The 13117-nt window shown below is 30.3% G+C and overlaps 3 protein-coding genes and 1 long non-coding RNA gene across 5 annotated transcripts in view; 2 read left to right on the plus strand and 2 right to left on the minus strand.

The window, feature by feature from the left end:
- LOC107456157 (amine oxidase [flavin-containing]) overlaps positions 1 to 231 on the minus strand; it is a 37397-nt gene extending 37166 nt beyond the window's left edge. The window contains exon 1 of the mRNA XM_016073940.4: positions 30 to 231. Coding sequence (XP_015929426.1) covers positions 30 to 69 — 40 coding nt within the window. The 5' untranslated portion in view covers positions 70 to 231. The remainder of the gene's footprint in view (positions 1 to 29) is intronic.
- LOC139426936 (uncharacterized) overlaps positions 1 to 13117 on the plus strand; it is a 32451-nt gene that overhangs the window by 9050 nt on the left and 10284 nt on the right. The gene's annotated exons all lie outside the window — the stretch shown is intronic.
- Positions 2426 to 9273, plus strand: LOC107456159 (uncharacterized). Its single transcript, XR_006224954.3, has 2 exons — positions 2426 to 2582; positions 7887 to 9273. It is a non-coding gene; the product is annotated as an uncharacterized LOC107456159 (long non-coding RNA).
- The window catches only part of LOC107456158 (amine oxidase [flavin-containing] B), a 30172-nt gene continuing 21943 nt past the window's right edge, over positions 4889 to 13117 (minus strand). The window contains exons 10-14 of the mRNA XM_016073941.5: positions 12536 to 12635; positions 10447 to 10561; positions 9987 to 10084; positions 9056 to 9230; positions 4889 to 5135 (exon numbers count right to left, since the gene is read on the minus strand). Of these exons, the coding sequence (XP_015929427.3) occupies positions 4968 to 5135; positions 9056 to 9230; positions 9987 to 10084; positions 10447 to 10561; positions 12536 to 12635 (656 nt within the window). The 3' untranslated portion in view covers positions 4889 to 4967. The remainder of the gene's footprint in view (positions 5136 to 9055; positions 9231 to 9986; positions 10085 to 10446; positions 10562 to 12535; positions 12636 to 13117) is intronic.

Genomic DNA, 13117 nt, shown 5'->3' on the forward strand with positions numbered 1-13117 from the left:
TATATATAGAGATAAAATGATAAACTGACCGCTTAACCCTCCTCCAACAACAATGACTTGGGACTCCATTTTTTGATTATTTTAAGCCTGAGCTCGAAAGAGAAGTAAAAACCTGAACGCTCGAATAAGCCAAGCGCTTATCTTTATTTAATGATGTCACAAGACCTGTTAATACGATAAGAAACGTCGTTAAGAGTGATGAAAATTGATGAAAACTCATTTTTCTTCGTAGTCGGGTTGTTTCAATTGACTTCAGCTTCTCATCCGAGATTTTCATCGCTTTATGAATTCGTGATTGATCAGATCTTGATCAGAGGTGCTTTCGCTTTGTTCTTTTTCATTTTGCAGATGTAGAGGAAAAGTGAATTAAGACGGAGTATCCAACATTAGGTTTGAATGCTTCGCACCGAATTATTTGAAGTTGTGCTTATAAAATTGAATAAAATTATTCATTGTTTATCAGAATGGAGAGTATTCTGGATTTTATATAACCACAATTCTGAATGCGTGATTTTAGAAATCTCGCCAAAGATGAAGTGAAATAAATAAACTAACTAATATTTGAGCTAGGATATAAACGTAATGGCGATCGAAAATTGAAAAATCTCTTTTAAGGTTGTGAATAAAAAAATATCAAAAACAGTTTGATTTATGAAGAAACAGAAAAAATTCGAAATGTAATTATTAAGTTTCATGCGTTATTCATAAAAGTTTAATCTTTTTAATCTCGTTTTCTTCAATAGTGATTCGTCTGGTTTTGACTGCGTTTTTGTTTTTTTATTTTTTCCTAGCTGAAAGTTTATAAAAATACGTACTAAAAGAGGTGATTATGAAAACTATATAATTTACAGAAAATCATTCTTACGTAGTTTTTTTTTTTAATTATTGGCTGGAAAACTTAACCATCTGTTTACCAACCCTTATACTTACCTAGCAATCACTTTGATTTCCCTATACAGAATAGTTTGTTCTTTCAAAAACTAAATTTATACTATTAAAACATAATAATTTTTTTTTACCATTTTTGACTTTTTCTAAAGATATTTTACTTAATCACATTTTAAAGCTGCAACCTTCCCAGTTATATTTAAATATTTAGCATACATGTATGGATGCATAATGAGCTTAATTTATCTTTTTTAATTAATATTTATTTGTTTTTTCACACTTGTTTTAGATATATTTTTCAGATTTCGAATTAATTTTAAACAACACCTTTAACTTTTTAACGCGAAATTATATGAAACATATTTTTTGTATTATTTCCATTATTTCGTATTAACTTAGGTCAAAATAAGTGAAAAACATTATTTGTAGTATTTTAATAACTTGTGGTTAAAAAATACAGCATGAAACACCAATGTTTTTTTCTACGTTAAAGGTAAAATATTCCAAATAATAATTTATAATTTTTTTGCTGTTATTTAGACCTAAGAGAAACAGTTACTCATTGTTCAATTTTTTTTTAACTTACGAAATAAATTATTGATAAGAAGAAGAACACCACTTTGCCTTAAAATAGTCTTGTTAGTATTGACAAGTGGCATAAGACAACAACAACTATTGATAAATATTTTAATATAGATGAGAAAATTTTTCACAAACTGCTTTTTTTGGATTTTGTATTAGTACAAATATAATTTCAGCAATCTAACAATTTTTTTATTAATTATTAGACTGTTTTTATAAAACTATTATAAAATAATTATAAAATTATTATTATAATTACAAGCAAAATATGTTTTTGCTTGTAATTAGAGCGTCAGAAAAAATTTATTAAAGAGACACCTTTGTCCCATTTGCTTCAAAGGGTTAAGTTCCCTTCATCTAATAAAAGAGACTTAAAATTCATAAGTGTTTAAAGTCACCTCCATTCAAGTTGATCTTTTTAACGATTTTCCAAATTTTTAAAACGTTTTCATTTACCTTTTCCACTTAAATATTAATTTTCAAACCCTAGTGCGTATTTATTTTATATGACTTTACATGTGACAAGAAACCAAAGGAAGCATAATTAATGCCTAGTGTAAACTTTAGGACACTTTGTATCTTTACAAGAACCTTATCAATATTTTTAGTGCCATGAACCCCAAAATATTGTACGATTTCCTCAAAAAGATTTCAAATTTTAACACGTCAACTTGCAAAATTCTTCCCATAATAAGGAAAAGAAGGGAACCTGAGAACAATTTTTAAATTTTGATTTTAAGAAAAGCATTTCCGGTTCTATTTTATCAAAATTGATCATTTCTACTTCGAATAAAAATTATTCCAAAGATATATTTTACTGTTGCAATTTTCAAAATAATATCTTTATTTAGTGATTCATAATATGATGTGATTCACGAGCAATTAAACGATACTATACTCTGTGTAAATAAATAGGTGTCTTAAGGTATCTCTATTTCCCCAATGCGTTAGATGACCTTGAGACACCTATTTACACAGAGTATAATCCGCTACCTATACATAGACTATGTCAGAAGGCAAGAAATTGTTCTTCTTTTAATTCTAAGATACGTCATCTTCATGCCTAGATATCAGTTCTTTTGCGTCTCTTTTCCCACCATCTCGGATTTTAGGTTTGGTTTTCAATTTCTGTTTTTATGATGTTTTTAGCCCTTAATAAACTTATAATGATACTGTATCATTCGGCGCGATTAATATAAGTTTCTTACAAAGAAAATGACAATTATTAGATTAGGTGAAAGAACGTTTAATAATTTTAAGAATTTCTATAAAATTCCTTTTTAAATATTAACTGAAAAAATTATTTGATTAGTCATTTAATACTACATATTTCACCGTTTTTTTATATGCATATATATTTTTAAATTTTAATTTTACTCTTTTTTCAACTGATGAAACCAATTTGAATTATGCTTAAAAATCTCTTTAACGTAAATTACTCAAAAACAAAGATATCTGTGGAAAATCTAAACACAGACAAATGCATAATACAAAACTGCATTTCAAAAAATGCTGATTAAGCTTTATATTGGTATAATTTTGTCAGGAAAAAAAGTGAATTAGAATTCTAAAATAACAACAGCTATAAATTTTCTCCATCTAATTGTGTGATTATCTTATTTTTTACATGTTGCTAAAGATAACGCCGAGTAGAGTGTATAATCATTACCAACTGTTTGGTTGAGAATTAAGTAAAAGCAATTCGAAGTTTATTTAGAAATTTTCTCCTCCGTCCATTTACTTTTGACAGTTCAGCATAACCGAGAGAAATGAGACCTTTTAAGTCACATTTAAAATTTTAAATTGATAATAATGAGTTGCATTGCGTTGAACGTAACATTTAAAGTTAATATGTGACAATCATATTGCTCGTAACTATCACACCGTTTAAATTTCAAAAAGATAACACGCTATATTTGCGTTTAGTAATAACATTTTAAATCTTAAAGAAACAATAACTCACTTTATAGTGCTTAATTATTATAACATTTAAAGTTTCGAAGAAACAATAATGCTTTGCATTTGCGTTCAATTTTTACGGTGCGTGGTGCGATGCACTAATGTTCTTCCAGCCTAAATACTGCATGTTCCTAACAGTTTCATAAAGTTTCAAAGAAGCAGTAACGTGTTATATTTGTGCTTAATTACATTAGCATTTATAGTATCAAAGAGACAATTACTCGCTATATTTCTGCTTAATTACATTAACATTCATAGTATGAAATAGACAATAACGCGTTACATTGCTCTTAACTATAGTAACATTTAAAGTTTCAAAGAAACAATAACGCGTGATATTTGCGTTTAATGTATCATTTTAAATATCAAAGAGATAATAACGCATTATATCGTGAATTATCATAACATTTAAAACTTCAAAGAAGCAATAATGCGCTACATTGCGTTTATTTCTTACGGCAATGCGGTACGATGCAATGATGTCCTCGCAGTGACAACACTGTTTGTCTCTAACAGTTCCATTTAAATCATCATCATCGTAATAGTACTAAACATTAAGCAACATGTTTTTAAATAATAAAAAAACAATTCGAAGTTTATCTAGAATTTCCTCTGTTCCTTTTGACATTTGAGCTCAACTAGGAGGAATGAGGACATTTATGCTACTTTTAAATCAACAATAATAACGCGCTACATCGCGTTTAATTATCATAACATTTAATGTCTCAAAGAAACAATAACACGCAATATTTGAGATTAATCATGACAATTTGAGTATGAAACAGGTAATAACGCATTAAATCTCGCTTAATTATCATAACATTTAAAGTTTTAAGGGAGCAATAATGCGCTATATTGCGTTCATTTCTTACGGTAATGCAGTGCGATGCAATGATGACTTTGAATGAAGGCACTAGACTATGTGTCCCTAACAATTCCATTTATATCATTATCATCCTTACAGCTCTAAACATTAAGTAACGTGCTTTAAAACATGAGCGACATTTTAATGCTTTTTTTTAATTTCAAACAATCAAAAGCCTAACATTTTAAAAATTTGATTTAAAAAATTCAATTACACAATACACACATGCGTAACCTAAAAATGAAAATATTTTTAAACTACAAACATAACAACTTGAAACAAATATTACCTAAAATAGAAGAAATATTTACTCTGTTCTTTTTCTGTTTCGGTTTTTGAGATAAGATAACTTCAATTGCCCTGTTTACTGAAATCACATCAGTAGATTTCTTTATCGGCAGGGAAATGCTGTGTCATTTCGTTGTTGTTAGAGAAATTTTGTTTAGCGTTTGTCGTAAGTTAAGCGTAACGCTATCATTATTTTCTATTCCGTAAAAATACTGTGGTTGGAATGCACGTGCTTCGACGCTCAAATAATGTAAGTGGGGAATTAAAACGATATGCAAATAAGAGCAAAAAAAATATTGTAAACTGTTTTAATAAATATGGAAAAATATTTTATTTTTAGCAAATTCAACAGGAAATGTTTTTTTTATAAACAAAGAAATCTAATTTAAAGCTTATTAAAACAGGGAAAAAAGCCACTCTTTAGATATTTTGGATTTTTCAATACACTAAATGTCACTAACACCATAGCAGACAATGCTATTATGTAGGCGATGCTAGGCCCGGTTTCAGAATATTCACTTGATACCACACCCTGTGATTGTGATACCACACCCTGAAAAATACAATAAAAATTACATAATTTGAAACAGAATTTACTTTATTAACTATGCGAAAAAGTCAAAGAAATTGTTAAAAAAAATTACTTAATTTCGGTTATAATTTCTCATCAACATTTTATATGTAGACATTTTGGACTTTTTAACTATAGGTAACGGAAACAAATAGATTTCCGTACCGATGCCTGCGCCAAAATAATCGCCAAGTTTTGGCTACTTCTGCGAGCAGTAAAATGTAAGAAACAAAAAAGAAAGAAAAACTATTACAAGACAGAGCAACAAGGAGAGCAACTTAAAGAGTATACTTCGAAGAGTAATTTTCTTAAAAATGTTAATTTTTTAATAAAATTACTTACTTGTTACTTTTTTAAAAAAATAAACCATTTGGTATTAAAACGATTATAGTTGACGTGAACAATCGCTACGGAAACATCCCTACGAAAATGCTTCTCATTGGATAATTTTGCATTTTATAATAGTTGTATACTCCAGTACAAAGAACTTTTGATGCTTTTTTAAAATAAAGTTCAAAAATATGCAGCATGTACACCCTGTGAAAGCTTTGATTTAAAAAAAAAATATCATTCAATTTACATACATTATGATTTTTTACAATTTGATTTACATGCATTTCAATGCATGGAAATTAAATTTGGAACTAAGAATTTTTCTAGATGCATAATTAAAAACTCCAATATATAGAGACACAAAGGCTTTAACTCCTTTATTCTTACAAGAACTCGCAGCATGTAAAAAAAAAACAAAGAAAAAACTTAGAAATAAGAAGAAAAAAAAGCTTAATAACAATGTAAGTAAAAATTGAAACAGTATACCAAAATTAAAAGAAAAATTTAATCTGGATCAATTTTAGACTGATCTACATTGAAAAAATTATATTTGTGCAAATATAAATCATAACTAAAACTGAATATTTTTTTTTCCAATGCCCACCTGTGTTAACATCCGTCAATTCAGGCATTTACATGGCAGATTTGTTGGCCTCTCTTTCAGGGGCACCATATTAGGTGGGCCAACGTTGCTCCCACAGTTAGGACAGATAGTGCAGAGAAGGAAAGAACATCCATGCCTTGCGCGGGACTCGAACCCAGAACCTTTCTGATGCAAGGGCAGTTCCCTAACCCCTACACAGGCCAATCGGCTATAAGAACTAAATAAAAGCTCTAAATAATTATATAACGTGCGTAAATTAGTAAGCATAATTATATCAAAAATATAAGACAGTTTGTTTTTCATGAATTGCTCAGTTTTAACCTTTTATTTCTGCCCTACTTTTCACTCAATTTGTTTCAGCAACCAATGCCAGAAAATAAATATCATTTTTTTTGACAATATGCACATTGGGTGTTTTATATAATATAGATGGGAATACTAATGTCGTTCGAAAATATATAGTTGGAATTAGACAACCTGTTAAAGAAATAATTTTAACCATGAAAACCTCTCAGTAAAATTATATTATGTTTATCAAAACATTACGTGTCTTTATTTAGACTCTATGGGTATATCAAACCATGGTTGGTGATCAATTGTTAAGCCTTGATACACAAAAATTAGCTCTAAAAGTTTCATGACTTAATCATAGTAAGTAATTATATTTAATTTATATCTTATATCATAATAATATCTTCAGTACTTCTTTAGTTCAGTATAGAACGAATAAAAAAAGGATTTTATTGAAATAAATATCGTTTAAAATATAATATAAAACGAGAAAAAGAATATTTTAAATGATAAGAATATTTTTAACAGGAATGAAATTATAAGATTAAGAAGAAGAATATTTTGTAAGAATATAATTATAAGAGTCACATTATTATGCAGTAAGAATATTTTTCATTTAATAATTATTTAAGTCATGAAATTAAACTAAATTTGATGATTATGTGAGAAAAGTCATAATAAACGTTGGTATTACTTTTGAAAAAGAAAAATTAAAAACAAAAGCACTCATTTTCTAGGATTATTGGATAAGATATTACATGATTTGGATCAGCATTCTCAAGTGTAAAAAAACTTTCCATTGTAAGTCCAATAGTTTGTTTTTATTATGAATATCATAATTTTGTTGTAAATATATAATCTCTCGAAGAGCGATAGAGTGCATTCCACATGAGCCTTGCAATACAAATATATCTAAACTTGAATATGACCTTCCTCCTTTTCAAAGCAGAAAAACTCTCGCCATTGTAAAATAGATTTTTAATAGAATTAAGGCCCCATAAAGGCACAGAATGGGAGACTATATCCGGAATGGAAGCCCTTTAAACAATTAAATAGACTATACCCTCTCCACTTCACGTCTTCGTAGAAAATCAGCCCTGTTCCTAGGAACCAATATCCTAACACTCATGCACCGCCCCCAGGAAACACGTCCAACTTCTGCATGTCAAACTCAACATACTTCATAAAATCAGTAACCATTGAAATAATCGCTTCAGACGATGATTCAAAAATAAAGAATTTGGAAATTAGATGGAAACCTGTTTGAGAAAAGGTCATCAGGTAGTGGTGCCATTATAGTAGATAATAATAAAATTAAAAAAATCAAAATAAAAAATATTTTACACTTGCCAGCTTTCCGAACGGCACTTATTTCTATAAGATATCTCTGAAACTGCCCCCTTCATAGTAATTTTTTACATTGATCCTGAATAAGCATGTTTATTCGTTTTGATACAATTCATTAAAGTACAGGCTGCCATATAATCAATTTTCGTTACTTCTAGTTTTTGGGTAGATCCCTTCACACATTGGAAACGAAAGACATTGGAAACCAGGAAATGAAAGCGCTCACGGCTTCTCGAAATCTGGAGACGAAGATCTATCTGGAACTAAAGATAATATAACTACTCTCTCTGAAAATCATCATTCTATTTCCAACACCAAGCTCCTGCTCATCATTAGTATGCCAGCAATTCTGCTGATGAACTTTTAAAATTTGGCGTCTTAACAATGGTTTGCAAACTGGTCACCAACAGGCTCAAGCTTCAACATCCCTGCATTTCCGGGGCACATCCTGGACTACCTCAACAATACTGTGGAAGACCTATTCCTAAAATCATCAATGGTAGCCTCAAAGTTAATGGAACATTTGCATAATTTATAGGACCTGGTTTAGAACTAATCTAAATCACAGAGATAACTCCACCACCCACCATAAACCTATATCGTATCTTCCTTTTCTAAGTATATGTAGTTCGAGGGCGTGCCAAATAAAAGTGGCTAACCCACACTGCGCAATGATGATTCGGTCCATTAGGCGCATAAACAGAGTACACAGGCTTTTCTCGCTTACGATAAGGACGAAGGTATCAGTTAGGTTAGGTATCAGTTACATACATCTTAAATCAGCAACCGAAGGAGTTTTAAGGAGGCGTCTCATTAGTCAATGAGAAAAATGTCTAAATGCTTATGGAGACAACTTTAAAATAAAATACTCCGTTTGTCATATATTCATATTGGCTAACTCGTAATAATAATTGCAATTACTTACTATTGTAAGTATGCTTACAGCAGTAATTTACTTCTGTAAGTTCTATAATGAACCTTCTTAATGCATTTTTTAGCCTTATCAAAATTGAAGACATAAAAATACACACATTTGGAGACGCTACTTAATAACACACGAAGGAGGAAACAAAAACGCTATCAAAATCTAATGAATTACCACTGAGGAAGGTGGCTTTGAAGTATCTTCATCGGGCAATCAAAGTAGTTTTGAACTTTTTAATTCCGACTTCCTCACTAGTAAAACAACAGATTTTGAGAGAGTTTTCTTCTTCGCTTAATTATTAACATGCGACCCCTTACGTATTTTTTAATTCCCTTTTGACGAGTTTTCTAAACTAAGTATTAAGAGTGGTCATTACGGAACATCATGTGTATAATAACTTACTGTTGATTCCAGAGCAGGCTGAAATATTTTGTCCCGAGTTATCCTCCCCATGACATATAGAACTTCTCGAGCAGCCCTCTCACCCGCTTCGATTGCACCTTCCATATATCCACACCATTCTACAGCAGTTTCTGTTCCGGCATAAAACAGCCTATCGATTGGTTCACGTATTGTTCTGAAAATAAATGTATTTTTAACAACAGTTGTTATTGACTAAACATTGCTTTTAAGTTTTTGACCGTCCATATCAGAGAATTCGATGGTCCTAGAAAAATTGGATGAATACTTAATCATAACTACAATACCACAGAATACTGACAATTTAAAAACAATCTATTATTTAGTCAATTTCTGTAGCTAAACGAAAAATTAAAATTATCCACGAGCATTATCTTAGATGTTGCAGAACTTTCCATTTATTTTTTAGTCAATGAATTATGTCCTGTTTTCTTTCCAAAAAACAATGATAAAATGTGCATCATAACAAAAGGGATGAAACAAAAAAAAATTTGGTATAAAAAGTTTTTTCAGTAGTTGCATAAAAAAAACTTTTTTTCATAAGATAATTAAAACTATTAAATTTTTAATATATTTCCTTTCCAAAAATAACATGTGTAACTAATAAAAAGCTACATTGTTATTTATATAAGGTAGAACAACTGACTATCCTTACGTCTTATTTTAATAGGTAACGTCAATAACAAACAATAATCAGTTTCAAACAATCATCGATGTTGAAATATTTAAAACATGACCTACAGCAAGAGTAAAAAATCAAAAACAAAAAGAAAGCTTTATAAATTGATTCAATTATTACTCAGAAACAAAATTCAATTAAAGCATACTGTGTTACCCTTAATTGTTTTAATATTGTACGTTTTCTTTAATAATGATATTTTATTCCAATTTTCTATCATAAATTTTAACTCACCTTCCATAGCGGGTAAGATATCCTGGCGGACACAACGCTAAGTAGCATCCTCCAGAATATTGCTCCTCCATCCAATTTTTTTCCTCATAATGAATTGGCTAAAATATATCATGGGATAAAATAATTTATTACTTTATAAAACTAAATTATTATGTCAAATAAGTAGATATAGTTCATTTTTCTGTATTGGCATATCAAAAAACAAAGCATTCCTGCAACAGCTTGTTCAGAGCTAATAGGTTAAGGTTCTTCTATTTCGCGACCAAAGGCGTGATTGTAACAATGTGGTAGCATTGCAGATGCACCCTTTTCAGATAAGCTGCTACAAATCTATATGAATATGCGTGGCTTTCATGCTACCACTGTGGATTGAACCCCAGTCCTTTCAATGGCAGCTCAGTACCTTAACCAGTGATTTGTCATAGGTCATTAGCATACCAAACATGAAATTAAAACTTACGTTTAGAAATTCTTCACAATCCGTTGCTTCAGCAAGACTTCGAGCTAGAATGATTTTTCTTTCTTCCAAACTTAAATCAAGAAATGTACCTCGAAGCTTATCTGCAGAAATGAATCTAAGAAAAAGACAATAACTTAGCATAATTGAAAAGGTTAATATGAATATTTAAACACGCTTACATTGGAATAAATGACCCTATTTTAGCAAAACACTATACTTATTTCTTATCTACAAAATAGTCTTTTGAATAAATGAAGTGATTTAAGGTAACTATTTGAAAAATCACTCTAGTTGTCCATAGAATAACAAAAAATTAGTTGTTACAGATTAGTTACTTTTAGGTTGCATGCGTGCCCTTTTGTACAAAGCTAGGATTCTTAGAAAGACAAATGATATTTTCCTAGGGGAATTAAAGACAACGAAATCGAAACTAAAGATATAAGTGTTGGATAAATACATTTCAGAAACTTTTTATATCTAACGTTATAATTTTTACTTATGCTAAATCTAATACAACCTCGAGCATACCACTAATAGATCAGAAGTTACTAAAAGCTTTTATGCATAAATAGTATAGTGCATCGCTTTAAAATTAAGCAAAGTTAATCCTATGGATTTAAATCAAATATACCACACATGTTTATTTTTTTAGCTGTTACTGATTGATATATATTCACTCAAAAAATATCGATTTGTGGTTTAATGTTGATACTAATTGACTTTGACGGTCAAAGCCTAAGAAAAGAGCCTCTTTTCGAAGAAGTTTGAATGACTTTTGACCTTGAATGCAAATTTCTTCAAAAAGTATTTATGTCTTAAAAGTTAGTGTGATATTAGTAGAAGATAAAATATTGGTCAGTGTTGTAATTTACTCGTTTCATTTAGTTGCTACTCATTGATATGTTTATACAGAAATATACACCTTTGTGATGCAATATTGGTACTAGTAGATTTTGACTGTCCAATTCTAAGAAAATAGCTTCTTTTCGAGAATTTTTTGAATGACCTTTGACCTTAAATGCAAATTTCCATTGAAAACATTTATTTCTTAAGAGTTTAGAGTGAGAATAGTAGAACATAATATAACGGTCAGTGCTGCGATTCACTCGTTTTTTTTCAAAAGTATTGCCACATAAAATCGATGCTTTTTTTTTTCAAAATTACAGACGATCAACTTTTTTATACCCCCAAAAATTTAAGAAAAATATTTTTAAGCTATTTGAACATAGTTGCAGACCAGGTTCACCCATTCATGGCAACAGTTTTTCCTGCAGAGGATGGTGTTTACCAATAGGATAATGCACCATGTCATAAGGGTCGAATCGTCATGGATTGGTTCGAGGAACATTTTAGTGACTTTCAAGTTATGTCTTGGACCCCAAATTCACCTGACCTTAATCCAATAGACTATTTGTGGTTCTAATTAGAAAACCAAATTCGTGCTGCCAAGCTACCTCCTCGCAATGTGAGGGAATTGCAGGACCAGTTGGTGAGCGCTTGGTACCAGATACCTCAGACTACCTATCAACACTTTGTGGAATCAATGCTACGGCGGGTGCTAGCAGTTTTGAGGGCTAAAGGTGGTTCTACATGTTATTAGCAGGGTGGTCATAATGTAATGGCTCTTCGGTATGTATCGTATATTAATACATATCGTAAAATATATAGTTGACAGGTCATGAATTAAAGTTCTATCACAATCGAACTAGTGATCAGATTTCTTCTGTGTGTAATACTAACCTTCCTTAATTTCCCCGTAAAAGTTCTCCAAGAAGGCGAATTTATCTCGATACTTAATTTCGAAAATCTCTCTCTTTTTGAGTCAGGTTATGTATTTAAACACTGAACTCTGTCACGTGAATTAACTGTTCAACATTTCTGTTAAATGAAATTAATTTCCCTAGTGATAACATCAATACGTTAAAGCAAACATGATTTAGAATGTTTTCAAACAGAAAAGAGGACTGCACCTAATCAGATAAAATTGCTTATAATAATAATAATACTTTAACATTAGCTTTGTTAAATCTTCGGAATGGAAATTTCGTAACTGGATATTCTGAGAGAGGAAAAAAGCATAATGCTTTACCCAATAATAGCTGGATGACTACCATCTGGTTTAGTATCATCAAACGTAAAACAAATAGGATGTTCCTTCCCGCCTTCGATCCAAAATGAACCACATAACCCTGAAACAAGCAAACAAAAAGAAATTTCTCGCTAGTTGAATTAATGAGACATAATACAATCTTAATTTCGTATGCAACCCTTTATCATCAGAGCGACGATATATTTTATCAAAAAATAGTGTCTAGGTAAGAGGATCTTAGTTACTCAATGATAATACCTTCAGAGACCTTTCATGGCTTTCATGTAAGATTATCGTTAAGATCAGGTAAGGTATTAAGAAATTCACTCATAAGACAAACTTGTTGACACGTAAAACAAGTGTGTTTTGAAGAGCTATTTTCAACTATGAAACTTTATTGTCGTCACCTTATTTATAGCACAAGTTGTTCAACCGTGTAAGTCTCAACATTTATTGCAAATTAGTGTCCAAACACAATGGCGACTTACGCTTTTTAATTTCTGCATTAATGTGCACTATATGTCTGAGCACTAAATCAATGATTCTCTACAATTAATTTACTCTTTTCTTGCATGGTTCATA

The sequence above is a fragment of the Parasteatoda tepidariorum genome, chromosome 9 (assembly GCF_982258835.1).
Source record: "Parasteatoda tepidariorum strain Cologne lab strain chromosome 9, Ptep-v5.0, whole genome shotgun sequence".
NCBI classification, from domain to species: domain Eukaryota; kingdom Metazoa; phylum Arthropoda; class Arachnida; order Araneae; family Theridiidae; genus Parasteatoda; species Parasteatoda tepidariorum.